This window comes from Dama dama, chromosome 15, assembly GCF_033118175.1.
Source record: "Dama dama isolate Ldn47 chromosome 15, ASM3311817v1, whole genome shotgun sequence".
Lineage (NCBI taxonomy): Eukaryota > Metazoa > Chordata > Mammalia > Artiodactyla > Cervidae > Dama > Dama dama.
Genome location: NC_083695.1, coordinates 4,703,051 through 4,729,311, shown reverse-complemented (window position 1 = coordinate 4,729,311; position 26,261 = coordinate 4,703,051). Strand labels below are relative to the sequence as shown.

The 26,261-nt window shown below is 38.3% G+C and overlaps 1 protein-coding gene across 1 annotated transcript; it reads left to right on the top strand.

Moving 5' to 3' along the window:
- The first annotated feature begins 866 nt into the window (after nucleotides 1-866).
- ZNF248 (zinc finger protein 248) lies at nucleotides 867-26,261 on the top strand. The gene is made up of 4 exons (XM_061161369.1): nucleotides 867-1,090; nucleotides 13,546-13,672; nucleotides 13,954-14,049; nucleotides 19,235-26,261. The coding sequence occupies exons 1-4, from the start codon at nucleotides 929-931 to the stop codon at nucleotides 20,731-20,733; spliced, it is 1,884 nt and encodes a 627-aa protein (XP_061017352.1). The 5' UTR covers nucleotides 867-928; the 3' UTR covers nucleotides 20,734-26,261.

Genomic DNA, 26,261 nt, shown 5'->3' with positions numbered 1-26,261 from the left:
ATGGAAAAACGAATAAACTCTGTAGTTTCATTAGAATTGTACCCATATCACTTTCTTAGTTTTGCTAGATGTACCACGGTTTTGAAAAATGTTAACAATTAAGGGAAACTGGGTGAAGAGTATATGGGACCAATCAGAGCAACTTAGTTATTAAAAAATTTTAAATAACGTTGACCAGAAAGAGTTAACTACATATTCTTTTACGAAAAGTTCATCAACTAACAGGCTCTTATGATTATACTGTGTTAAAAATGTCATGAGAATGCCCACATAAAATAATATATATTTGGTTCCAGGGAAAACATAGTTGGTTTGGAGAGATGAGAAAGTGCCTTCTTCCTTAAGTTTGAATATGAACAGTTTCGAATATATGAACAATTTTTATTAATACTGAACTGCTAGGTCGCTTTTTTCCTCATTCCAGAGAACGACTATGCTGCTCACAGATATCATTTTAGTTTACATAAATCTGCTGTCTAAACTGCTAGAAAATAAGTTTACCAAAACTAAAATAACATCTGTTCACGTTCATAAATAAAGTTAGTGTACCACTTTTCTTGATGTGTCTAGTCAAAAATGCACACTGCTTTGACGTACATCTATGGGACACGGGCAGAATACAGGGTTCAGGTAGCAGGAATGAGTATAACAGATAGTAACCTCTCAGTTCAGTCAACAAGGCAGAAACTCTCCAGCTGATTTCTAGAGTGGGCATGGTGTACAGTTTGAAAGATAATCTTAAGAAACATACTGAACAATTTCTGTGCCGGAACTCATCCTAAGTGCTTTTACAAGACAAACACCCCAAATCTTCATAAAAAACCGTAGTTAGGTACTGCACCACTATTAGCTTACTTTTAAAATTCACGAGTGAGGCCTGCTTCTAAAGGTACAGCCACTTTTCCAACGCAAACTACCAGGAGCTAAGATGCAGCTCGCTGCTACCGCACGCGCCGCGCCGCGCCGCGCCGCGCCCTCCCTCTGCGCATGTGCATCCCCGCCTCCTCCTCCTGGCTCGTCCTTCCGCGGCCTCCAGCCCCTCGTGGGAAACAATCCCTGGCCTCCAGGTCCACGGGCGAGGGAGCTGCGGGTGAGCCCCGGAGGGTGGGGGCAAGCGCCGAGCGGGCTCCGCGCGGCTGGGAGAACCGGCCGAGGCAGCGGTGTCGGGTGGCGGGTTGGAGCCCCGCGAACACTGCGCGACCGCGGGAGTCTACAGCATCTGCAGAACCGAAGGGACGGCAGGCGAGGGCGCTTCTGCCTTAAGGGGCCAGAGTTCCGTGTGAGAACGCGGCCTCTCAGGCTCACTCGGTCTGCAGGTGTTCCGCCCCTCAGCGGAGCGGCAGGCGCTGTCCTGTGGCCGCGGGTGGGAGTGCGCGTGCGTGCAGTGTGCGCTGGGCCCACGGGGGCGGGGGGCGGGGAGGAGGTGCGGGGAAGAGCGACTGCGCCTGTGCGACTTGTTTTTGCGCACTTCACGTAGTGACGTACGCGTCTCTCCTGCGCCGGGCTTACGGGGAGCCGGGAGGCTGTAGGAGAAGACCATTGTCTCCCGCAGGGCCCAGAAATAAATGAATTTCCTGGACCAAATTGCCGCCTAGAGACTTGGTTTTCTTATCTGTAAAATGCAGACCTCTAGAGTGCTTGCCGCTTTGGGTAGTTTTGAGCGCCCACGTTTTGTCAGCTGCTGTTGTGTTTGTTCTGTGTAGGCAGCTGGAGCTTGGACCCCTCAGTTAAGTCGTTTGTGAAATGGATTGGAAGGGGCTGGATCACCTAGCCACCAAAGCCTTTTCTTGGCTCTGTTAACATTACTCAGATCCTAAGTGTTTATTTGTTGTATCTTCATTTGTTATTTGTTGTATATAATCATGACACGGTGTCCTGAAGCCATCGAAGGCTGTGTGATGGTGGAAGGTCTGGGACAAATTTAAGAAGAGAGAGGTGAGCTGGAGATGAGCGGGATGGGCACACAGGCTACACAGGAAATGTCACCTCTTTAGAGATTTGTGAAGCCATGGTTGGGGTTGAGAGGCTCACCAGCCATAGTTAAAATTATCATTATCCGTCCCTAACACCTCTTCCTTTCCTAATTCTCCTAATTCACTCTTCGCTGAGGTTAGCTGTCCTCAAGCAGTGTTCCGTTGTTGATGGCATCTAGAGAAATGCTCCCCGTTGCCTCAGACATACAGAATGGTAGTGCAGACAGGTCCTTTCTGGGTTATCAGTTTCTTATTGAAAGATGCAAAAAGAAATGAGCCTGAGAAGATGACTGGCTCAGATCATGCAGCTTGTTAGTGACAGAATCACAATTGAAAGTCAGGTCTGCAGATTCCTGGGCCACAGCCCATTTTGTCATTTTGTTAGGTCAGAGTTAGCTTTTTATTAAAAGATCGTTTTGAAAATTGTAAGCGGCTTAGAACAAACTTTTTAAAAAAAAACAAATCTTGCCTTAAACACTCCCATCCCTTTTTTCAGAGGTTTCTTTGATTATCCGATCTCATAGGATTAATGGTGTCAGCAGATGAGAGTCAGATAGGACTTAGTGACTAAACAACAACAGTAAGAACCTCAGTTTTGACAACTCCCTAGTGTATCCTTTTAGTTTACTGTTCTGTGTTAAGCATCCTCTCATGTTTTCATTTTTCTGGGTCACAAAACCTAAATTGGTAATAAATCTTCCCAACCCAGGGATCGAACCCAGGTCTCCAGCATTCTTTACGGACTGAGCCACCAGGGAAACCCGGGAATAAATCAGTAAGAAGCAAATGTTTACATTCACTCAGTGAAAAGTATAAGGTCTAAGATCAACATAAATGGGAGCCACACACGAGCAGGTAAGTGTCTTGTGTGTGGAGCTGTGTAGGCTGGTGAATCCAGAACAAGCCAAGTTCTTACTTCCTTCTTTCTCCCTCAGCTCTCCCTCCTCCACTAAGTGAAAAATGAACAAATCCCAGGTGAGTTTTTTTTTTTATTCCCACTTTATCTAAAATGAGTTTTCTAAAGTTTTTAAAGGTTTATTAAACCGTGTGTCAGCTCATTTGTGTTTCTAGCTTCAGTAGCAGAGAGTCCTGGCTTTTGTTTCTGCATTTCCATTTAAATTTCAACCTAATACATGCAGTCTTGTTCCTTCAATACTTCTCCACCTGAATCATTTCTGGAAGAAGCTACCAAATTGTAGTCAAATCCAGTTTTTGTCTTTGTCTTAGTCTTACTGGACCCTTTTGCAGCATTTGATACTATTATGCATAGTCTGTTTTGAAAGTCTCCTCTATTGTTGTCTATGATGCTATGCTCCTAGTTCTCCTTTTCCTAACTTCTGTGCCTCGTGAAGTTGCCTTTGCCTTTTGCCCCAACATTGCTTATCCCTGGGTTTATTGCTTATCCATTGTTTCTCTGTTCTTAGACAACTGCCCTTCTCAGATACCTATTTTTCCTAACAACTTTTGTCTTTAAAAATTAAAATACTTTAAAATTGTTAGTATATTAACATGGTTTTTAAAAAATTTAAGTGATACAGAGAAAGTAAAAATTTACATCCCTTCCTCTCTGTACCTTAGGCTTCCTCCAGGTAGGGTGACATTTATTTCTCATCTAAACTGTGTCACTTTCACTGAGAGTGAGAGAGGTTTTATTAACAATTATGCTGGAACAACTGGCATATATTGGGACAGTCCCAGATGAACTGCAGTATATTGTCACTCAGCTATAGGTATACATTATTTCTGGTTTTTTGTTTGTCCTTCTAGTGTTTCTTTATTCAGTTGAAAGAAAGTTTGTGCCCTCATCTTTTATTTAAAAGGGAATCTATTATAATTAGGGCTTTTTAAGTTTAGATGCACCTGTACATACCTGGCAACGTCTTAAAATGCAGATTTTAATTCAATAGATCTGGGTGGGGCCTTGGAACGTGCATTTCTAATTAGATGGAGCTGATTCTGCTGCTCAGAGAGCCACACTAAGTAGTGAGTCTAAACACTGTTTCCCATTCTTTCTTTCTTTTTTTTTGGTTGCTTTTTTCAGTTCTTTTTTCAGCTTGTCCCAGGGACTCTTTCTGTAACAGAACATGGATTACTTCTTTCTTTGTTATAATCACATAGAAATTCAATTCTGAATGTTCCATAGTTTATTAAACTAGTAATTAACTATTTCCAACCTTTTGCTACTACAAACTATGTTTTAATGAATAACTTTGTATATTAGGTTTATTCTATCATATACATTCCCAGAAATGAGATTTATTCTGTCAGGTAAATCCCCAGAAATGATATTTTGGAATATATAAATTCCCAAAGGGTTGACTACAATTGATAAACTTGATCTGTTTGGTGGGATTATAGATACTTTGTATTTACATTGGCATTGCATGAGAGTGCTTTTTCTCCACAGCTTCTCCCATAGAAATAATGTGGTTCACTTTTGGATTTTGATATCTGATAGGTAAAAATTAGTATTTTATGTAGTTTACATCTGTAATTATCCTAACAATGAGTGAGGTTGAAGATTTTTTTCACATATCTAAAAGATGTCTTGTTTTTATGTTTCTGTGATCTGTTCATATCCTTTACCCATTTTGCTCTTAGCTTTCTGGCTTTTTCTTCTTTTTTTCAGTGTCTGGTTAGCTCTTTGCATGTTAGTGATACTAATGCTTATCTTTCATATGAGTTACAGAACATTATTTTCTTGTATATTATTTGTCTTTTGATAAGTGTTCCTGGTTTCCCTCCCCTCCCCATGCAGGTGTCTGCTTCAGGATACCACATTTCACTTAGTCATCATGTTTCCTTAGGCTCCCCTTGGCTGTGACAGTTCCTCAAATTTCCCTTGTTTTTGATGACCTTGTCAGTTTTGAGGAGTATAAATCAGGTGTTTTGTAGAATGTCCTTCACATGGGAATTGTCTTACTATTTTTCCTGTGATTATATTGGGGTAATTGTTTTCTTGGAGAAAGACCACAGAGGTAAAATGTCATTTGGTCATGTCTTATCAGGGGTAAATTCTCTCACATGACTTTTCACTTTTCAACAAATGATGTACCGCTGTTGATCACCAGCCTGAAGCTGTGCGGTATTAACTTTCTCCAAGGTAAAGTTACTCTTTTTTCCCTTTGTTTTCATAATATACTGTTTGGAAGGAAGTGGGGGGTTATACCACACCTCCTTCTCAGTGGAGTATTCACATAAATTATTAGGCATTCTGCACAGATTTTTCTATTTATTAACTCAGTGTTTATTATCAATATGAACTCATGGCTAGTTATTTTTTTTTGCTTGTTATAGTCTAGTACTACCTTATTAATTTGTTGCTCAAATTGTTTGTTCCAGCTTGGTTATTAAATAGAGCACTTTCAACAAATCCCACTGTTGTGTTTTTGTTTGAGTACTTCTATACTTTCTGGTGATAGAAGATATTCCAGGCCCATATTTCCTGCCCTAGAATTTTATTGGAGCATGGTATTAGAAACCAAGATGGGGGGCTCAGTATGCTGTTGGTTTGTAATTCCTTATAGATCCTGTCAGCTGACTGAACAAGAAAATATATATATACTAACACATATCTGTGAATATTTCAGTATGTAACCATCTGTATTTATATTAAGCTAAGTATTAGTTCACACTAATGTCTCCTGCTGTAATCATTATCACCTGAAACATTCTGACCTTGTCCCCTTGCTTGTCTGTAACTCCCACTCCAGCAGTCTGGCCTCCACCTTCCTCATTTCATTTACTTAATTGTTCAATTCCAGCATACATATATAAGTTATTTCAAAGTTACTAACCTATGGACTCTTGGTTCCTTCCAGTTTTTGGTCATTATGCATTAAGCTGCTAGAAACATATGTAGGTTTTTACATAGATATATGTTTTCAAATAACTAGAGTGTGAAATTAAAAATACTTGATCATATGTTAAGACTTCAGCTTTGTACGAGGTTGAAACTACCCAATTATTTTACAAAAGTGCTGTATCATTTTATATTTCTAACTATGAATGAGAATTCCTCTTGTTCTGCATCTGGACCTGAAATTGACATTGTCATTGTTTTAAATTTAATGGTTCTAATAAATGTGTTATGGTATCTTACTTTTGTTTTAATTCACATTTCCCTAATACACATAATGGGCTTCCCTGGTGACTCAGTGATAAAGAATCCACCTGCCAATGCAGCAGATGTGGGTTTGATCCCTGGGTAAGGGATATCCCTTGGAGAAGGAAATGGCAATTCACTGCAGTATTCTTGCCTGGGAAATCCCATGGACAAAGGAGGCTGATGGGATACAGTCACAAAGAGTTAGACACAACTTAGTGACTAAACAACAACAATGACAAGTGATATTGAGCATTTGTTCATAAATTTATGAACTATCTGTATGTCTTTACTTGACCTGTTCACATTTTTTGTCCATTTTTCAATTAGGCAATTTATTTTCTTACTATTAAGTTTTCAGAATTCTTTTGTATATTTTAAATGCAACTTCTTTATTAGATATATATGCTGAAAATATTTTCTCCCAGTCTGTGGCTTGTCTTTTCATTTTCTTAGAAATGAAATGGGCCTCTTTCACCAATAACACACTGTCTTGGTTATTTGTTGTTGTTGTTTGGTCATTCAAAGTGCCCAACTCTTTGCAACCCCATGGGCTGCAGCACCATCTCCCAGAGCTTGCTTAAACTCATGTCCACTGAGTCTGTGATGCCATCCAACCATCTCATCCTCTGTCATCCCCTTCTCCTCCTGCCTTCAGTCTTTCCCAGCATCAGCATCTTTTCCAATGAGTCGGTTCTTAGCATCAGGTGGTGAAAGTATTGGAGCTTCAGCTTTAGCATCAATCCTTCCAATGAATATTCAGGGTTGATTTCCTTTAGGATTGACTGGTTTGATCTTGCAGTCCAGGGTACTCTCAAGAGTCTTCTCCAGCACCACAGTTTGAAGGCATCAATTCTTCAGAGCTCAGCCTTTTTTATTGTCCAACTCTCACATCCATACACGGCTACTGGAAAAACCATAGCTTCTACTATATGGACCTTTGTAGACTAAATAATGTCTCTGTTTTTTAATATGCTGTCTAGGTTTGTTATTGCTTTTCTTCCAAGGAGCAAGTGTCTTTTAATTTTATTCTTTTCCTTTTTGCAGAGTCTTTGGGATTTTCTACATAGACAATCATGTTGACTTCAGATAGTTTTATTTTTTCTTCTAATCATCTAACTTTTATTTCAGGTTTTTCTGTTTGTTTTGTTTTTGGTCTTTCTGTACTAGCTAGGACTTGAATAATAGTCTTGAAATAGGGCATCCTTGCTCTTTTCCTGCATTTCAGGGAAAAGTGTCATCTCCTAACATTAAGTATTGAGAGGGTAACAGGCAGGAAGGCCAGGGGTCTCCAAAAGGAGGAAATAGGCTTCAAGTATCAGACTTTTTAAAAAAAATCTCTCTCTTAAGCAGCAGAAGGAAACAAGCTAGTGATTTTTTACCCTTCTCTACACAAATTTAAAAAGAGGTTTCTCTTAAAATACTGTGTTGCCGTAATGACACCAGTTTCCACCTGAACTTAACTTTTCTCAAATTTTGAGCTAACAAATACATTTTTCTTATGGAAATGTTTGTCTTAAGCTATGTTAACGTACTATACATTTACCCCAGACTCTGTGTTCAAGTTGGTTCAGCCTAAAGGCTTAGAACTGACTTGACAAACCACTGTGTTATCCTCATACATTGTTCTCCTAATCCATGTAAACGAAACTATTTGTATGGTAATCTGCCTTTATACAAGATTCAAGTCAAATCTTTTATGGCCCCATGACCTCCCTGATGCCAAGATTATCTCAAAATGCTTCTTGTGGGTGAGGGACCTGGTGCCATTCTCTGAGTTTTGAGACATTGCTTTCTTTCATTAACAGACTGCTAGTAACTATATAACATCCAGCTAAAGACTAACAGGCAGGTATTCTTTCTGCCCCCTTCTGGTGTCTATGTCAAAAGCTTTCTCTATCTCTTTTATACTTTTATAATAAAACTTTATTACACAAAAGCTCTGAGCAATCAAGCCTCATCTCTGGCCACAGATTGAATTCTTCTCCAGAGGCCAAGAATCCCAGCGTCTTTTGTAATTCAACAACAACCTTTCAGTATGACGTTCTCTTCTTCATCAAGTTGGGAAAGTTCCCCTATATTCCTAGTTTACTGAGAGGGTTTTTTTTTTTTTTTTTTTCTTTATCATGAATGACTGTTTTTTCTTCATTAGTTGCTATTATTGTGTCATTTTGCTTCTTTGACTTTCTGATATGTTGGATTGTGTTGTTGTTATTGTTGTTATTTTTTTAATGTTGACCCAACCTTTCATACCGGCAATAAATTCCACTTGGCTGTGTTTATATTTCTTTTTATACATTGTCAGATTTTATTTGCCCATGTTTGAGGATTTTTGCATCTGTTATTATTTTTCTCATAATATTCTTGTCTGAGATGTTGGCCTCATATAATGAATTTGGAAGTGTTATTTCCTGGAGGAGATTATGGAGAATTGTATTAATTTTTCCTTAAATGTTTATTAGAATTCACTAGTGACGTTGTCTGGGTTGGTGCTTTCTATTTCGGAAGTATTATTAATTATTGATTTAATTTTTTTAGCAGAAAAGAATCTGTTCACGTTATCTATATCTCCTTTGTGTGAATTTCATAGCTGTGTCTTTTAAGGAATTTGTCAATTTCATCTATGTTCCCAGTTTTTCAGGGACAGAATTGTTTGTAGTATTCTCTTATTATTTTTTATTTATTAATTTTTTCTCCTATTTTTTAATGTCATTAGTATTAGTAGTGTCAATCTATCTTTCATTTCTGAGATTCACAATTTGCTTCTTTTTTTCTTGGTTAGATTGGAGGTTTTTAAAAATTTTATTGATCTTTTCAAAGAAGCAACTTTCGGTTTCATTGACTTTTTCTATTTTCTTTCACAACTGATTTATTTTAATAAAAATTCCTTTATTTTGCTTGCTTTGGGCTCAGTTTGCCTTTTTTTTTCCTCTAGTTTACTAAGATAGAAGGTTAGATTATTGATTTAAAATCTTTTCTAATATATACATTTGATGCTATAAATTTCCCTCTGTGTCCTGATTTCACTGCATGCCACAAATTTTGATACATGATATTTTCATTTTTATTCCTTTTGATTTAAAGTAGTTTAAAATTTCTTTGAGACTTCTTTTTTGACCTATATGCTATTTAATTTTCAAGTATTTGGGGGATTTTTCAGCTGTCTTTTGCTTTTTGATTTCTCTTTAATTCCATTGTGGTCTGAGAATATATTTTTTATAGCTATTGTTTTAAATTTGTTATGGTGTATTTTGTGGCCTAGACTATAACCTATCTAGGTGAATGTTCCATAAGAAGTAGAATAGAATGATAGAATGTATGGTTTATTTTTTTGGATGGAATATTCTAGAAATTTCAGATCATGCTGATTGACAGTACTGTTCAGGTGGTCTATATACTTACTGCTTTTCTGCCTGTTTGATTTCTCAGGACAGTTGGAGGGCTATTGAAGTCTCTAGCTGTGGTTATAGGTTTGTCTGTTTCTCCTTTCAGTTCTGTCACTTTTTGCTGTATGTATTTTGATACTTTTGTTGGATGTATACGAAGCCATCTAATGAGTTCTTAATTTCAGATATTATAATTTTCAACTTTGGAATGCCCATTTTATGAATGCATGTATGTACATGTACATGTTTGTATGCACACTTATCAGAGGTCCCCAAGACTATCACTAGGTACAGTGATTTTCTGGGATGACTCAGCATGTAGTTGTACTTAGGGCTGTGACTTATTAAAGTGAAAGGATAAAAAGCACAGTCAGCAAAGGGAAAGGATATTTGGGGCTTAGTCCAGAGGACACCAGGCATAAGACTTTTCCCAGGACAGGCTTAAGTCCTATAGCAATGCGATGTGATGACAAATGTGAAATGTCTGCCAGGGAAGCTGATTAGACACTCAGTGTTCAAAATGTTTATCAGGGGCTAGTCAATGCAGGTATTCTTTGCCTAGCATATAACAAAATTTCAGACTCCAGAAGGAATGTACATGAGCAGCAAAAACCATATAGTTCACACAAACAGTTCAGGCTCTGTGAACCATTCTTACCAAGGACTGGTAAGAACCATCATGAACTCCAAATTCCCAGATACCAGCCATGAGACACCCTTGTAGCAGCAGGTCTTTCAGAAGATAGCAATCTCAGGCCTGCTGTATTAATTCTTTATCTACAACACACATACCATGTATCTGTTGACTTCTCCCATCCTTTCATTTATTTTGTTCGTATTTTCCTCTTTTATGTTAATTATAATTTATTCTGAAGTTCTTTTGTGTTACAGTATCTGAGTCTCCTATGTTGTTGTTATTCAGTTACTCAGTCATGTCTGACTCTTTGTGACCCCATGGACTGCAGCATGCCAGGCTTCCTTGTGCTTCACCATCTTCCGGAGCTTGCTCAAACTCATGTCCATTGAGTCTGTGATGCCATCTAACCATCTCCTCTTCTGTTGTCCCCTTCTCCTCCTCCCTTCAATGTTTCCCAGCATTAGGGTCTTTTCTAATGAGTCAGCTCTTTGCATCAGATGGCCAAAGTATTGGAGCTTCAGCTTCAGCATCTTTCCAGTGAATATTCAGGGTTGATTTCCTTTAGGATTGACTGGTTTGATCTCCTTGCAGTCCAAGGGACTCTCAAGAGTCTTCTCCAAAACCACAATTTGAAAGGATCAGTTTTTCTATGCTTATCCTTCTTCATGGTCCAACTCTCACATCCATATATGACTACTGGAAAAACCCACAGCCTTAACTATACAGACCTTTTGTAGGCTAAGTAATATGTCTGCTTTTTAACATGCTGTCTAGGTTTGTCCTAGCTTTTCTTCCAAGGAGCAAACGTCTTTTAATTTCATGGCTGCAGTCACCATCCACAGTGATTTTGAAGCCCAAGAAAATAAAGTCTGTCACTGTTTCCATTGTTTCTCTATTTGTCATAAAGTGATGGGACCGAATGCCACAATCTTCATTTTTTGAAAGTTGAGTTTTAAGCCAGCTTTTTCACTCTCCTCTTTCACTTTCATCAAGAGGCTCTTTAGTTCCTGTTTGTTTTCTGCCATAAGAGTGGTGTCATCTGCATATCTGAGGTTATTGACATTTCTCCTGGCAATCTTGATTCCAGCTTGTGCTTCATCCAGCCTGGCATTTCTCATGATGTACTCTGCATATAAGTTAAATAAGCAGGGTGACAATATACAGCCTTGATGTACTTCTTTCCCAATTTTGAACCATTCCATTATTCCATGTCCAGTTCTAATTGTTGCTTATTGACCTGCATACAGTTTTCTCAAGAGGCAGACAAGGTGGTCTGGTATTCTCATCTCTTTAAGAATTTTTCACAGTTTGTTGTGATCCACACAGTCAAAGGCTTTGGTGTAGTCAGTGAAGCAGAAGTAGATGTTTTTCTGGAATTCCTTTGCTTTCTCTATGATCCAACAGATGTTGGCAATTTGATCTCCGGTTCCCCTGCCTAGTCTAAATCCAGCTTTAATTCTGGAAGTTCATGGTTCACGTACTGTTGAAGCCTGGCTGGGAGAATTTGGAGCATTACTTTGCTGGCGTGTGAGATGAGTGCAATTGTGTGGTAGTTTGAACATTTTTTGGCATTGCCTTTTTTTGGGATTGGAATGAAAATTGACCTTTTCCAGTCCTTTGGCCACTACTAAGTTTTCCAAATTTGCTGGCATATTGAGTGCAGCACTTTCACAGCATCATCTTTTAGGATTCAAAATAGCTCAGCTGAAATTCCATGACCTCCACTAGCTTTGTTCATAGTGATGCTTCCTAAGGCCCACTTGACTTCACATTCTAAGATATCTGGCTCTAGGTGAGTGGTCACACCATTGTAGTTATCTGGGTCATTAAGATCTTTTTTGTATAGCTCTTCTGTGTATTCTTGCCACCTCTTCTTAATATCTTCTGTTTCTGTTAGATCCATGCAGTTTCTGTCCTTTATTGTGCCTATCTTTGCATGAAATGTTCCCTTGGTTTCTCTTAATTTTTTTGAAGAGATCTCTAGTCTTTCCCATTCTGTTGCTTTCCTCTTATTTCTTTGCATTTTTCACTTAGGGAGTCTTTCTTATCTCTCCTTGCTTTTCTTTGGAACTCTGCATTCAGTGGGTATATCTCTCTTTTTTTTTGCCTTTTGCTTCTATTCTTTCTCAGCTTTTTGTAAGGCCTCCTCAGACAACCATTATGGTTATGCTTTTATTGTCTTTTTCCTTTGGTCTTGTCTCATTATATAACATGAAATTCTCTGTTGGATGTTGAGCATTGCATCTAACAACACAGATATTAGGAGAGGCTCCAAAAATTATCTCAAGTAGAGAGGATTCATCCTTTTCTCTGCTGGGCAGGTAGAATACAGAACCGGTCATTTTAATCAGTCATGAGTGAGCTTGATTACTATAACATATTAGTTTTAATCCTTCTTTTCATTTTAACAACTGAAAGTTTTACTTCCTTAGTGAAAGTTAACTTTATAATACAAAAGATAATATGAAATAACATTTTCTTGGTCATCCCATTCTACTTTTTGTATAGTGCTAGCTCCTATACTTTCCAGTTTAATACATGTTAATGTGTATGTCTCCTCATTAAGAATAATATTTGTATCAACTAGGACCATTCCACTCTCTCATGGAAACTCAATTTATACAAGATACTACTTTTATCCTACATAGTATAGCATTAAAAAAAAAAGCAAAAATCACTCAATCGTGTCTGACTGTTTGCAAGCCCATGGACTATACAGTCCATGAAATTCTCTAGGCCAGAATGTTGGAGTTGGTAGCTGTTCCCTTCTCCAGGGGATCTTCCCAACCCAGGGATCGAATCCAGGTCTCCCACATTTCAGACAGATTCTTTACCAACTGAGCCACCAGGGAAGCCCAGCATTAAAGAAAGCAGTCCTAAATTTTTAGTAAACTAAAGAGATTCATTTCAGTTCAGTTGCTCAGTCATGTCCGACTCTTTGCGACCCTGTGGACTGCAACATGCCAGGCTTCCCTGTCCATCTCCAACTCCCGGAGCTTGTTCAAACTCATGTCCATTGAGTCCATGATGCCATCCAACCATCTCATCCTCTGTCGTTCCCTTCTCTTCCACCTTCAATCTTTCCCAGCATCAGGGTCATTTTAATGTCAGTTCTTCACATCTGGTGGCCAACTTATTGGAGCTTCAGCCTCAGCATCAGTCCTTGCAATGAGTATTCAGGATTAATATCCTTTCAGATTTTATCTGATTTTATCTCCTTGCAGTCCAAGGGACTCTCAGGAGTCTTCTCCAACACCACAATTCAAAAGCATCAATTCTTCAGCACTCAGCTTTCTTTATATCCAACTCTCACATCCATACCTGACTACTAGAAAAACCATACCTTTGACTAGACGGACCTTTGTTGGCAAAGTCATTCTTTTAAATATTTTCCACTCGTATAGCTCTGACAATTTCATATAGTAAAGGAATGTACTGTTACAGGAGCAAGTGTCATTCAAAGATGTTTGTGTGGACTTCACCCAGGAAGAGTGGTACCTGCTGGATCCTGCTCAGAAAATATTATACAGAGATGTGATCCTAGAAAATTATAGCCACCTTGTCTCAGTAGGTAAGAATTTTTTTCCACATGATTACCAGTAGCATGCATTTCTTAGCTGACGAAGTGTAAAAACTCCCTGTGAAATTTTCTGATGGAGATTCAAGGCCCTAAAATGACTAATCCCTTTTGGCCACTATAGAGGTTGCTATAGTCTTACCTCCTTGGGGATTGGTTTATTTAGGCACCTCTTTTAGATAGCTCTCAAAACTGTACCTTTCTTGCCCATCATTTTTTTTAGAGTTCCTGAAGCCAGACTGTTCAGCCATAGTCCTATGTTACTGTCTTTACAGGGAATTGTACTACTAAGCCTGAAGTGGTCTTCAAGATTGAGCAAGGAGAAGAGCCTTGGATACTAGAGGAAAGATGCCCAAAACAGTGCCGCTCAGGTGAGTTAGTGAGTTCACAAGCAGATGGAAGCCAGAGGAAATGAGATCTTAGGCCATGGGTGTATGGTTCCAACTCCTGACCTTTGAAAGTGATTGACAGTTGGCCCAAATACTTATGTTACCTTAATCACATTCTTCTGTATGTCACTTTCACTCATAAATGCTTCCCTTTGTTCTTTGACATTTTAGAGTCATCTACCTATATCCATAATCCAAACCCAGTTGGCTCCATCTGAGATAATTTTTCTTTATTATTTTAAAATTGTCCACCTTCCATCTATTGCCTTGGGACATCTTTTGTTAGATGCTATGATTTATGTAATACTTCCCTATATTCATTTAACAAATACATGGTGAGCATTCAATATGACCCAGTTATGTTTATACATAATTAAAAGAATGTCCCTATTATCAGAGTGTTTATTACAGTGAGAGACAAAAAGCATACGTGTGTGTGTGTATGAAGATATATGTGCATGTATGCACACATACATGGTGTTGAGTGGTGGTAACTACTGTGAAGAGCTGAAGTAGTGGAAAGGGGGTTAGAGAATGATAATGTGCTATTTGGTACAGAATTCAAGAGAAAATGGGCTTCCCCTGTGGCTCAGCTGGTAAAGAATCCGCCTGCAATGCGGGAGACCTGGGTTCAATCCCAGGGTTGGGATGATCCCCTGTAGAAGGGAATGGCTACCCACACCAGTATTCTGGCCTGGAGAATTCCATGCACTGTATAGTCCATGGGGTTGCAAAGAGTTGGACATGACTGAGCGACTTTCACTTCACTTCAAGAGAAAATGTATTTTATGAGGTACATAGTAGATATGACTCTCTAATAAACTAAAGCGTGAGGTCTGTGGATTCTGAATACTCCAGGCAGAGGGAACATCAGGTGCTGGTGCTAAACTTATTGGACTAGTGTGCTCTTAGAGTGTCTGAGGAATGATAAGGATGTCATGGTGCTGGAGGTGAGTGGGCATGGGGGAGATTGGTAGGAGATGATGTCATAAGTAGCATGGACTATGGTAGATATATTAATTTTATTTTGAGTGGTGTGGGAAATCCTCAGACTTTTTTCAGTATATATAAGTCAAATTAAGCTAGCAGATTGGATTTACAGTTTAAAAGAATCTCTCTGACTTCTCCGTTGTGACCATGTGATGGGTGGATGGTGCTTAGGCACAAGCAAGGAAGGAATACCGGTTAGGACACCATTGTATACTCAGAGGAGAGAAGCTGGTTGCCCAGGCTATGTTGGAAATGCTGAAAAAATGGTGGATTTGTACATATATCTTGAACATGAGGCCAAGAGGATTTGTTACTGGGTTGGATATAGAGTGTGAGAGAAGGAGGAGTTGAGCATGAATTCCAATGATTTGTTTCTGGTACCTGATAACTTAGAGTACCATTTACTGAGAGAGAAAATTTGGAGGAGAGATTAGAGAGGAGAGTTAGTACAATTGGACACAAGAAGCTTGGGATAACTGCTAGACTCTGGGAGACACATACACACAACTTCTTTGTAAAAGACCATACAGTGAATATTTTAGGCTTTGTGGGCCACACATGGTCTCAGTTGCTGCTGCTGCTCTTCCTCCTCTTACATCTTTCTCTTCCTCCTCACTCCTCTCTGCTGCCTTTTCTGTATATTTCCCTCTAAAACCTTAAAAACATCCTTAGTTCTAGGCCCACGACCTTGCAGTCAGAATTTGCTGACCCCTTTCCTAGAGAGTGGTTGTTTGTAAATGAGAGAGGTAGTCATGGGGCAGTACTGCTTTTACAAGGTGTGTAAATCCACTAAATCTTGTCATTAGAGGAGATTGAGGGGAACAGTCTGAGTCACTTGAAAATTAGAGAGCCTGGTTTCCCAGGGGTCAAATAAGGAACATTCAGCCATCCATTACTACCTTAAACGGCAACCATGGGTTCAGTGTCCTGCACCTGTTATCCCCTGTTACTAGTTTTTTCAAATTCCTAATGTTATTTTCTTTTCCATCTTCTTCATCTCTTTATTTTCTCACTTGTCACTGATACCTAACTTGATGTTCCTAATTGTTGTTTTTTTCTACCTAAAGCATCCAGTTTATCTTTCACTAGCCTAACAAAGTTGATCCTTATTAATAAATGAAATCAAAGTCTCCTTTCAGTGACTGTCACAGTCTAGCCCAGTTTTACATATCTGTGTCTTTTTTACTGCTCTTCAGAGCTCTTTTTAAACTTCATGCTATCTTATGTCTTAAATTTCACTTTTAAATATTTTCTCTTTTTTCTATAATTTTCACTTTGCCTTTTAAGTAACTGAATTAAAATTGGGTATGCAAAGTGTTTAAACATTGCATGGTCTATAATGCTTGTTATTATTATTTCACTTATTTTAAGTTAGTGATCAATTTTTTGCTATAACTTAAATAGTCTATATTTTATAACCTTAACCCACTAGCATCTGTAGCCCCAAAACTCAGACCTGATGATCTGACTGTTGCTTAGGGTTTCTATCATTGCTGAGATTTTGTTTTCCCAAAGAGAAGCTTAAGATAATTATTAGAATCTGAGATGGGATAGGAGGTTTCATATGTATATTACTCCAGTATTCTTGGGCTTCGCTCATGGCTCAACTGATAAAGAATCTATATGACTGCAATGTGGGAGACCTGGATTCGATCCCTGGGTTGGGAAGATCCCCTGGAGAAGGAAACTCCAGTATTCTGGCCTGGAAAATTCCCTGGACTGTATAGCCCATGAGGTCACAAAGTCGGACACAACTGAGCGACTTTCACTTTCAGTATATATAGATACACACACAAACACACACACATATATACATATATATACATACACACCATATATAGTATAAAGTACATAGTTGAGGCCAGAACTAGAAGTATCCATACTTTACTTTTCATACTTTTCCTGATTCTGATATTTTAATAATTACTTTGTTGAACCAAGTTTAGAAGAGATCACTCTTTTTCATCCATTCAGAAAGCATTCTATAGTATTTTTACTAAATGCACATTCCCTTATTTTATCCTCAAGTACAGGTTGAAAATAATTCATATGCACATCAGTTTTTAAGAATCACAAATGTCCTATCTCCTTAGTGAAGTCAGAGGAAGTAGAATTTTGCTAACACCTGCCTAAACTGTGCTCATGACACAGCGTGTGTATCATTGAGCAATGGACTTGTTTTATCTTATCTTACAGTGAATTAAACAGGTAGTAACTTCTAAAGGCAGCAGGTAGAGGCTGAAAATGATAGGGATCTTGTAGAGTTTGTTGGCTTTGTTATTTTATTATTACTTTTGTGGTTTGTTGTTTTAAATTAAAGTAGCATTTCCTGGAGGATGTTCAGGTCCCAAGGAGAGCCAAGGCTGGAGTGTAACTAATTACATACAAGGTGTGTTATTGGGAATGAGCAATTTGTTAAATATCCAGCTAGAACCGCACAAATATTTTTTAATGGATTTACAGAATTGTGACTTGAACTCATAATATGAATTCAGTTTTTGTTTTAATTTGTGTTTGTCAAGATAATAACTATTATCAGTTAGTCTTTGGAGCCATGGGCTCAGGACTGTTTTAGATTTTTTTTTAACATATGATTAACATTGTTTCACCTAGTTAGTTACTCAGTCATGTCTGACTCTTCGTGACCCCATGGACTGTAGCAGCCCACCAGGCTCCTCTGTCCGTGGAATTCTCTAGGCAAGAATATTGGAGTGGGTAGCCATTCCCTTCTTCAAGGGATCTTCCTGACTCAGCAGTTGAACCCGGGTCTCCTCCTTTTCAGGCAGATTCTTTACCATCTGAGCCACCTGGCAAGCCCGTTTCATGGAGTATTGACAGTAAAGAATAGCCAAGAATTTTTACAATAAAGTGTGTTGAAGGCCTCAGAACCATATATTAATAGAAAAATATGATCTTATAGGTCTCATCTGTAAGTAAAAGCCACAGATGAGTCTAGATATGAAAGCAGAAAACCTTGATGTGAACAATAAACCTAGATATGAAAGCAGACTTAAAGATCAGTATTGTTCAGGAACAAAATTGTTTTGGGGGAAAGTAAGGCAGCAGACTGAAGTAAAGAAACATATGTCTTGATGGTTGGGACAACTTCATTAACAGCTGTGAGCAAACAGAATGAGCCTGGTCCTTTTGCAGAGATGGTCTGTCCATCATCTGTTTAGTATTTCCTGTTGGACATCTGTTGTTGCAAATTACAGCTTGATAGTTAGAGTCTGGATTAAAGCATTGTCCCTTAGAGCATGAGGAAGTAGGTACCTTCAGAAATTTGTTTTGATGTTCATATGTCAAATGGGAAAAAGGAATAGCAACATGCACATTAGTGAGGATCCTACCACAGTAATCAAGCTGTGGGAAGGTAAGGACAAGAAAGCATGATCTGCCTCTGTCAAACTGAGTTCTTCCTCTAATATGTTTCTTAAACAGTCTATTTTTCTTTAAAAACAAATGAACAAAACAAAAGACCTCTCTTGTTAAACTCATTCAGTTCTTGGAGTTTCCTGTTCCCTAAATGAATAACTCATAAAATCCCCATCCCTTGCTTGCCATGCCTTGTTGTAATTACTCCATGTGAATTAAAGGAATCCTGGGCCATCAGACTATTCTTCTGAACCTGAGGCAGTTGGTGTTTTCAGAACTTTAGTCTGGTGTTGATGTGTAGAGTAGAAGCGAGTATCCTAGTAGGAATCACACCAGGTAATCAGTGTCCGAGGGGGTTAGGAGTAAACTGCTTTGTTTCCACCAAACACAGTTCATCTTCTGAAAGCCCTTGTCTACTAATCTTCAGTGTAATGATATTCATTGTTCAATGTCTCAGTTGGGCTCACTCCATTCTCTTGAGTTTCCTGATTTCTGAATCAGCCACTCTCTGGTTCCCTGTGTTTTGAATGTATTTCACCTTTTCCTGTCTAGTTTTAAAGTTTGTATTAATAAAGAATTAAATGTTATTGCCAGTTTCCTTTCCCTATTTTTACTAAAGCATGTTTTTATATTCCACTCAAACCAGAAGAGTAAAGAAAATATATGTTGGATTTTAGTTCACACCAGAAAACAGAGCCTAAAGCAAAAGAACTGACTGTGTAATAGGGCATTTGTGTAAACGTTGAATTCCATTAGAAATGTACTAGGATTCATAAGATGTGGTTATTTTTCTCATTTCTAGAAGACTGGAAAGTTGATGACCTAATAGAGAGCACCCAGGAAAATCAAGATGAACATTTTTGGCAACTTGCTTTCACCAGCAACAAAATATTAAGTACAGATAGTGGTGACAGAGTAAGGAAAACTTTAAATCTAGGTACAGACTCCATTCCTTCAAGCAATTTTCTATATAAAATATGTGACTCATGTGAATTGAGTTTGAAAAATATTTCAGGCTTAATTATTAACAGAAAGAACTTTTCTAGAAAGAAGCCTGATGAGTTTAATGTATATGAGAAATTGCTCCTTGATATTGGGCATGACAAAACTCCTCCTGGAGGGAAATCTTATAAATATAATCAACAAAAGAATGTCCTCAATCATGGACAGGATCTCACTCAGTCCATTTTTGACCAGCCTTTTGAGTATAATGAAAATGGAAGAGGCAACCATGGAGAGGCAGCCTTTTTCACAAATAAGAAAGTTCAGATTGGAGAGACACATTGTAAATATAATGAATGTGGAAGAACCTTCATCCAAAGTTTGAAGCTCAATTTATCTCAGAGAACTCATTTTGAAATGGAACCATGTGAATGCAGCATTTGTGGTAAGTCCTTCTATATGGATTTAAGATTGGGACATCAGAGAGCTCTTACGGGAGACAATCCTTATGAATATAATGAATATGGGCAAATTTTCTGTGACAATTCAACTTTCGTTATCCATCAGGGAACTTACACAAGAAAGATTCCCCATGAATATAAAGTCAGTCACAAAACATGGGAAAAGTCAGCTCTCTTTAAACATCAGATAGTAAACATGGGAGAAAAACCTTATGAGCACAATGAAAACGGAAATACTTCCAACAAGAAGTCACATCTCACCCAACTTCGAAGAGCTCACTCAGGAGAAAAAACCTTTGAGTGTGGTGAATGTGGGAAAACATTCTGGGAGAAGTCAAACCTCACTCAGCATCAGAGAACCCACACAGGAGAGAAACCCTATGAATGTACTGAATGTGGGAAATCCTTTTGTCAGAAACCACATCTTACCAACCATCAGCGAACACATACAGGAGAAAAACCCTATGAGTGTAAGCAGTGTGGGAAAACATTCTGTGTGAAGTCAAACCTCACCGAACATCAGAGAACACACACAGGGGAGAAACCCTATGAATGTAATGCATGTGGAAAATCCTTCTGCCACAGGTCAGCCCTAACTGTTCATCAGAGAACACACACAGGAGAGAAACCCTTTATATGTAATGAATGTGGAAAATCCTTCTGTGTGAAATCAAACCTCATTGTACATCAAAGAACTCACACAGGAGAGAAACCATACAAATGTAATGAATGTGGGAAAACGTTCTGTGAGAAATCAGCTCTCACTAAACATCAGAGGACTCATACAGGGGAGAAACCCTATGAGTGTAATGGATGTGGGAAAACCTTTAGTCAGCGGTCAGTACTCACTAAACATCAGAGAATTCACACAAGGGTGAAAGCTCTTTCAGCATCCTGAACATTCAGAAGGCTTCATCCACTCTTTCAAATTTGTTATACAGGTTTTTAAAATGAGATGAATGGAACCCAAAGAATATCACAAATTCCTTTAGAGAGTGAGATTTTGTTGTATTTCAGATAATTAGTACTAGAATAAAACCTTATTCATGCTTTGAATATGTAAAAGCTTTCCAAAAAAAGTAAAACTTTTCATCAGAAAATTTATATTGAAGGGAAATTCATTTACATAATATGGTGGAAAAAACACCTTTGTCTAGAATTTATGTTGTGTAGTGCCATATTCTGGATGTGATACAAAAATTTTATTGTTGTTAATATAATGGGTGATACTCATTTGCAGTTATATTCACATTGGAATCTGAAGTTTAAAGAAGTTAAATGACAAGAGCATTAAACATTTATGTGAAGAGTCCTTAATGTTTGGAGGCCTTTTGTGGGTATGCTAATATCATAGAAATTTGAGGTATTCTTGATTTGTATATTAGAGCCTAACATGCTTATGAAGAGAAAATCTAAACCCTTCATTAACTGTTAATAGTCTGTATTAACATTTCCCCCACTAGATACCATCAATGTCTTAGGTTGTAATAGTTATGTATATATGTATATGTAAATGTATTTATACATGCTTACCAATACACAGTGATGTGCTACAGTAAGTTTATACGAACTTGCAAGCACTGCTGATAAATTTTCAGGAATTTTATGAGCCAGTTGTTAAACACAGTCATTATTTTTAAATTAAAATATTAATGTACAGTTAAATAATATTAAAAAAACAAAGGTAATATTTACTCAACACTCATCATTTCCTAAGTATCTCGCAGTGCTTTGCTGTTACCTTTGCTCTTAGGTTATCTGCACTGTGACACCAGCATGGTGAACACTCTATAGTGCTGTAGTGCCACACGTCTGTAACCAGCCCTGCGTTCAGTGCCATCATGTTGGTAGCGTGGCCTTAGTGGGGTATTTACACCATGGTAATTGACAAACTCTACAAATCAGGATTTGTGTTTTCTCGGAGGATCTGCTGTCAGATATTTACAGTGGTACATCACTGTGTATATATGAAAATATGTTTGGAAAATTTAAAATACTAGCCACATACCCCCTCTCCCATTTCCATAGATAAATGGCTGTGTCCATTACTGCTGAATGGCCTCTTCAAAAAAGAAGCCAAAATATGTTTTTTGTGAGGTTTTTAACTACCTATGCATCAATCCTATTTTCAGTACTATCAGAGACTCTCTGTAATGTGGCCAGTATATGCTCTTTTACTACCTATTGCTTACTTTTCTTCTGACTTTGCTGGCATATGCGAATGAGTATGGCCATTATTACTGAGCTTCCACTTCCATAAAAAGGCCAAACAATATTTTCCTGAGGTTATTCAGCTGCCTTGGGTCAGTCAATAATGTGAATGCTATTAATAACAATGATAATTGCATAAATTTTGCAAAGGTTAACATCAGTTATGAACAGTAATGCTCACAGTATTCAGCAAATAAAAAGTAGTGTTGTATAATGAAATGCTTCTGTCCTATTCTTGGTGCTTTATTGCTGTATCTATTTGAGCGTGATGTGTGTAACCCAAGTTGTATGTAACTCAGGAATTATGTATTTGTATTTAATTTAATAGAAGGTAATATACTATCTCTCTCTCTTTTGTCCTACTGTTTTCTTTGCTTCTTTGGAAAACACTGATAAGCAGTTCCAAGAAACACTGCCCACCAAATAGCCATTCCCTGCTTCCTCCTTGTTGGGCCACGTTTTGTCTTTTTGTCCATCCTTTCCCCAGATGATTTAGGGGTAATTCCACATTAGTCTAAGTTAATCATGAATATTCTGTTCTAGTGATTTTGTTGGGATAGACAGGTGAATAGTGAGATATTTGGAAAATATTCTTGGTGCTTTGGGGAAAGAACTCAGTGATAAAATATTGTCATGACATGAGAAGAGATTATCTCTCTTCTGCTGGACTTTTTCATGGCTATATGTTATACTAGATTATAGTTGTGGCCTGGATGGGCAATAGCCTGAAGAGAACAGTACACAAGATGGGAAAAATCTGACTCAGAGGTGCGGTCACTGAACTGCACAACTCTTTCTGGACCTGCTATCTACTAGGAGTTTGTATTACTGGGGCAAAAGAGGCTTCTTGTTTATTCTTGGAGATGTCTGTTATTTAGCACTGAAGGCATTCACCTGATTCAAATGAATTCTTTTCTAATAGAAGTGTTAATGTTCTATACAGCAGTTTTAGAGATGAATTATTTCCTTTGACAAATTAATATAGGGAGGGCTGTTTGTATCAGCCATGTATCTAGTGAAAAACAGGATTCTGATCCAACTAAGAAGACTTTCATGGCAGACTTACTACAGTGGTTTGGCCAGAAACAAGGGATATTGAACCACCTAGAGATTAGTGTCCCCGGGAGGCCATTACCATTCTAAGTCCGTACGGGCAAAGGATGAAAGCAGGTGTTAACCAGAGCCCAGTAAGACCTGCTGCTCTTGTGGAGGAGGGCCCATCTCATAGGAGATACTGTCATCTCCAAAATTACGGACCACATTCCTGGAACCCAATCAGATGCCATCTGCAGGTGAGCCCACATGGGCACAGAGAAAGTAGAGGGGAAGGTCTGGGTGGAGCTATTGTTGAATAGCCAGCACAGTGTTTTTTATTCCTGTAAATTCCTATATAATGGCTTAGTATTAGAAATAAAATTATTCTTCTAGTTGAAAGTTAAGTATTTCTGCTTCATTGTGCTTTTATGTTGTCATAAGTAAATTCCTTTTGGAACTGAGCTCTGTGGCAGGTACGTCTCATTTGATATATGTGAAGCAGACATGTTAACTTGATTATTCATATAACCTCACATGATGTTTCTTGTCATATGTGGTGTGAGGTTAGCAGCTCTGTGTTCTTCCAAATAAATAGCAAGTCCTCTCTGCACTGTTTGATTAATTCGTTCTTTTTCTTGTTGGCTTGATATGACCACTGGAGTAACTGGTTACCTCTCTAGGTAGCATAATAAGAGTAGATGTTTAACTCTCATATTATAATAATTACATTTTATGGGATTTTTAATTGAAATATAATATTTTGACAGTATTTCTGACTGGTAAAATTCAAATGCCCATAAAATAAGACTCTGGTATCTCTATATGTAGATAGATAAGGTTAAGAAAGTGAAAGTATTAGTTGCTCAGTGTGTCTGACTCTTTGTGACCCTATGGACTGTAGCCTACCAGGCTCCTTTGTCCATGAAATTCTCCAGGCAAGAATATTAGCGTGGGTAGCCATTCCCTTCTCCAGGGAATCTTCCTGACCCAGAGATTGAACCCGAGTCTCCTGCATTGCAGGCAGATTCTTTACTGTCTGCTCCCTAGGGTAGCCCAAATATGTGTTAATTACATGGCAAAAGGCCCAGGATATATGCTGCCCATACTGTGAAGAGAGGGCACACGTACTCTTTGGAGTGTAACAGAAGAGTGTTCTTCAATCTCTACATGCAACAGTTACCTCCCTTGTTGCATGTAGAGATTGAGGAACACTCTTCTGTTACACTCCAAAGAGTATGTATGCCCTCTTCTCACAGTATGGACCCTGGCATAATCAGCATAGTCCTAGGAAAGCTTAGGAAATTCCAGTACCCCATGGGCACAAATCATCGCTGCCATACTTCACCAAGTTCTTCCATTTTAAGAAATATAATTAAAGACTGACAAGAGCAGAGCTTGTCGTCACTAGGGGCTTCAAGGAATTCTGAAAACCCTCTTTATTCTCTAAGGACTTGAGCCTCTTTTGAGGGGTTAGACAACTGAGAACTTTGGCCTGTGTGTTATTGAAAGTAAGTTCAGGATAAGACCACCTCTTTTACATAGGGATAACCTCCCCTATTTTGTAGATGAGGATTCTGAGCCCAGAGAGCATCAACTATTCCATACTCTAGACTCCAAACATGTTCAGGGTGGCATGAAAAATATTAAACCTCACTTCTCCACCTCCCCAAGTATCTGAGGGGAACCTGCTCTCAAACAGTGTGTGTCTAAGAGCAGACACCAGTTCCTCATTGTCTGGAAGACAAGCCTGAGTGTGAAAGGAGGGGCAGGCTGGGAAAGGGGAGACTTAGTTCCTCAGACAAAAGGAAGGGATTTGAGATTATGTACTTAAAGGTTATGTAGTGGCTACTGCAACTCTTATACATTCTTCTAGTAATATAACCTATTCTTGTGTACATGGAGTTGGCATTTACCTCAGATGATACCATCTCTTCCTGACCCCATGTCTGTATTCATCCAGGAATAATCCTTTGTTAAAAATAAGCCAATGAGAACCCATTCTAGAATATTTTTATCGAAAAGTCATCATGACCAGATAGCTTGTGTCCTTCTTGCTGTCTGCAGCCATATCAGGAAAATATATCCCCATGGAAGAACATGATGGTGATAAGTATAAAATTTTCCCATTTATAAACATACAATGGGAGAAGTTGTCAGAAAAAGTGATTTTATGTAGTGTGGAAAGGGGAAGACCTCAATGGGGAGGCCAGCATGGAGGGAAGGAGCCATTTGAATATCTGGAGGAAGCTGTGTGTATGTGTGTGTGTAATGCATATATATGTATAACCTGTTTTGTTTTGGCATTGGGCCCGTTTTCTAACTTGAACTTGACCTCCTCTTGCCTGATACGACCTATCACTTCATATACAGTGTATCCTTGGCAGGGCAAGTATACTTGGCAGAGCCATAGACTCTGGGAGGGTTCAACTCAAGGGTAAACTGTATGTCTTCAGCCACTACCCCTGTTTATTGCTTCCAGTTGGAGACTGCAGGTTCCAATTGGTAGGTTGCCCCGAACCTACCCCTTTATCTGTGTTTTCTGGGGAAGGCTTATCCTGTTGAATCCCTGTTATTTTCACACTATCTTACTCTGCCATCCCAACACCACTTATTAAATAGGCCCATTTCTCTCCACTTCTTTGAAACAGTATCATAGACTAAATTCTTATCACAATCTTAGGACTTAACATGTATATTTCCCCACTCAAAGCTAAAATATTTAGATTATTATAGTCATTAAAGATACTTCAGATAAGCATTAGTCTCCATTTTCACAAAATGTTTGGCTCTTCCCAATATTACACATAAAATTTACATTTGCTCTAGCAATGAAACCAAAAGAAATAAGTAACTTGAGATTTTGTTGGGAATGTTGTGCCATAATATACTTCGTTTTTTATTCAGAGAAATGACTTGTACCTCTAATTACTCAGATCTTTTAAGCTGTTGTTTAATAAAGTTCATTTCCTTCATATAGATTCTGCATATGTTATTTATGTCTACATATTTTTCTTTGAACTTGTAAACCTCTTGACAGTATTATTGTGGACATAAGAGGGACACTTTATATTATTAAAATTTATTTACCAATAAAGATTTTCACTGTATGCTTAATGAAAAAATAGTCACAAGTCATTTGTAAAAAAAAAAAAAAAGAGCTGGTACTTAAAGTTAACTTTG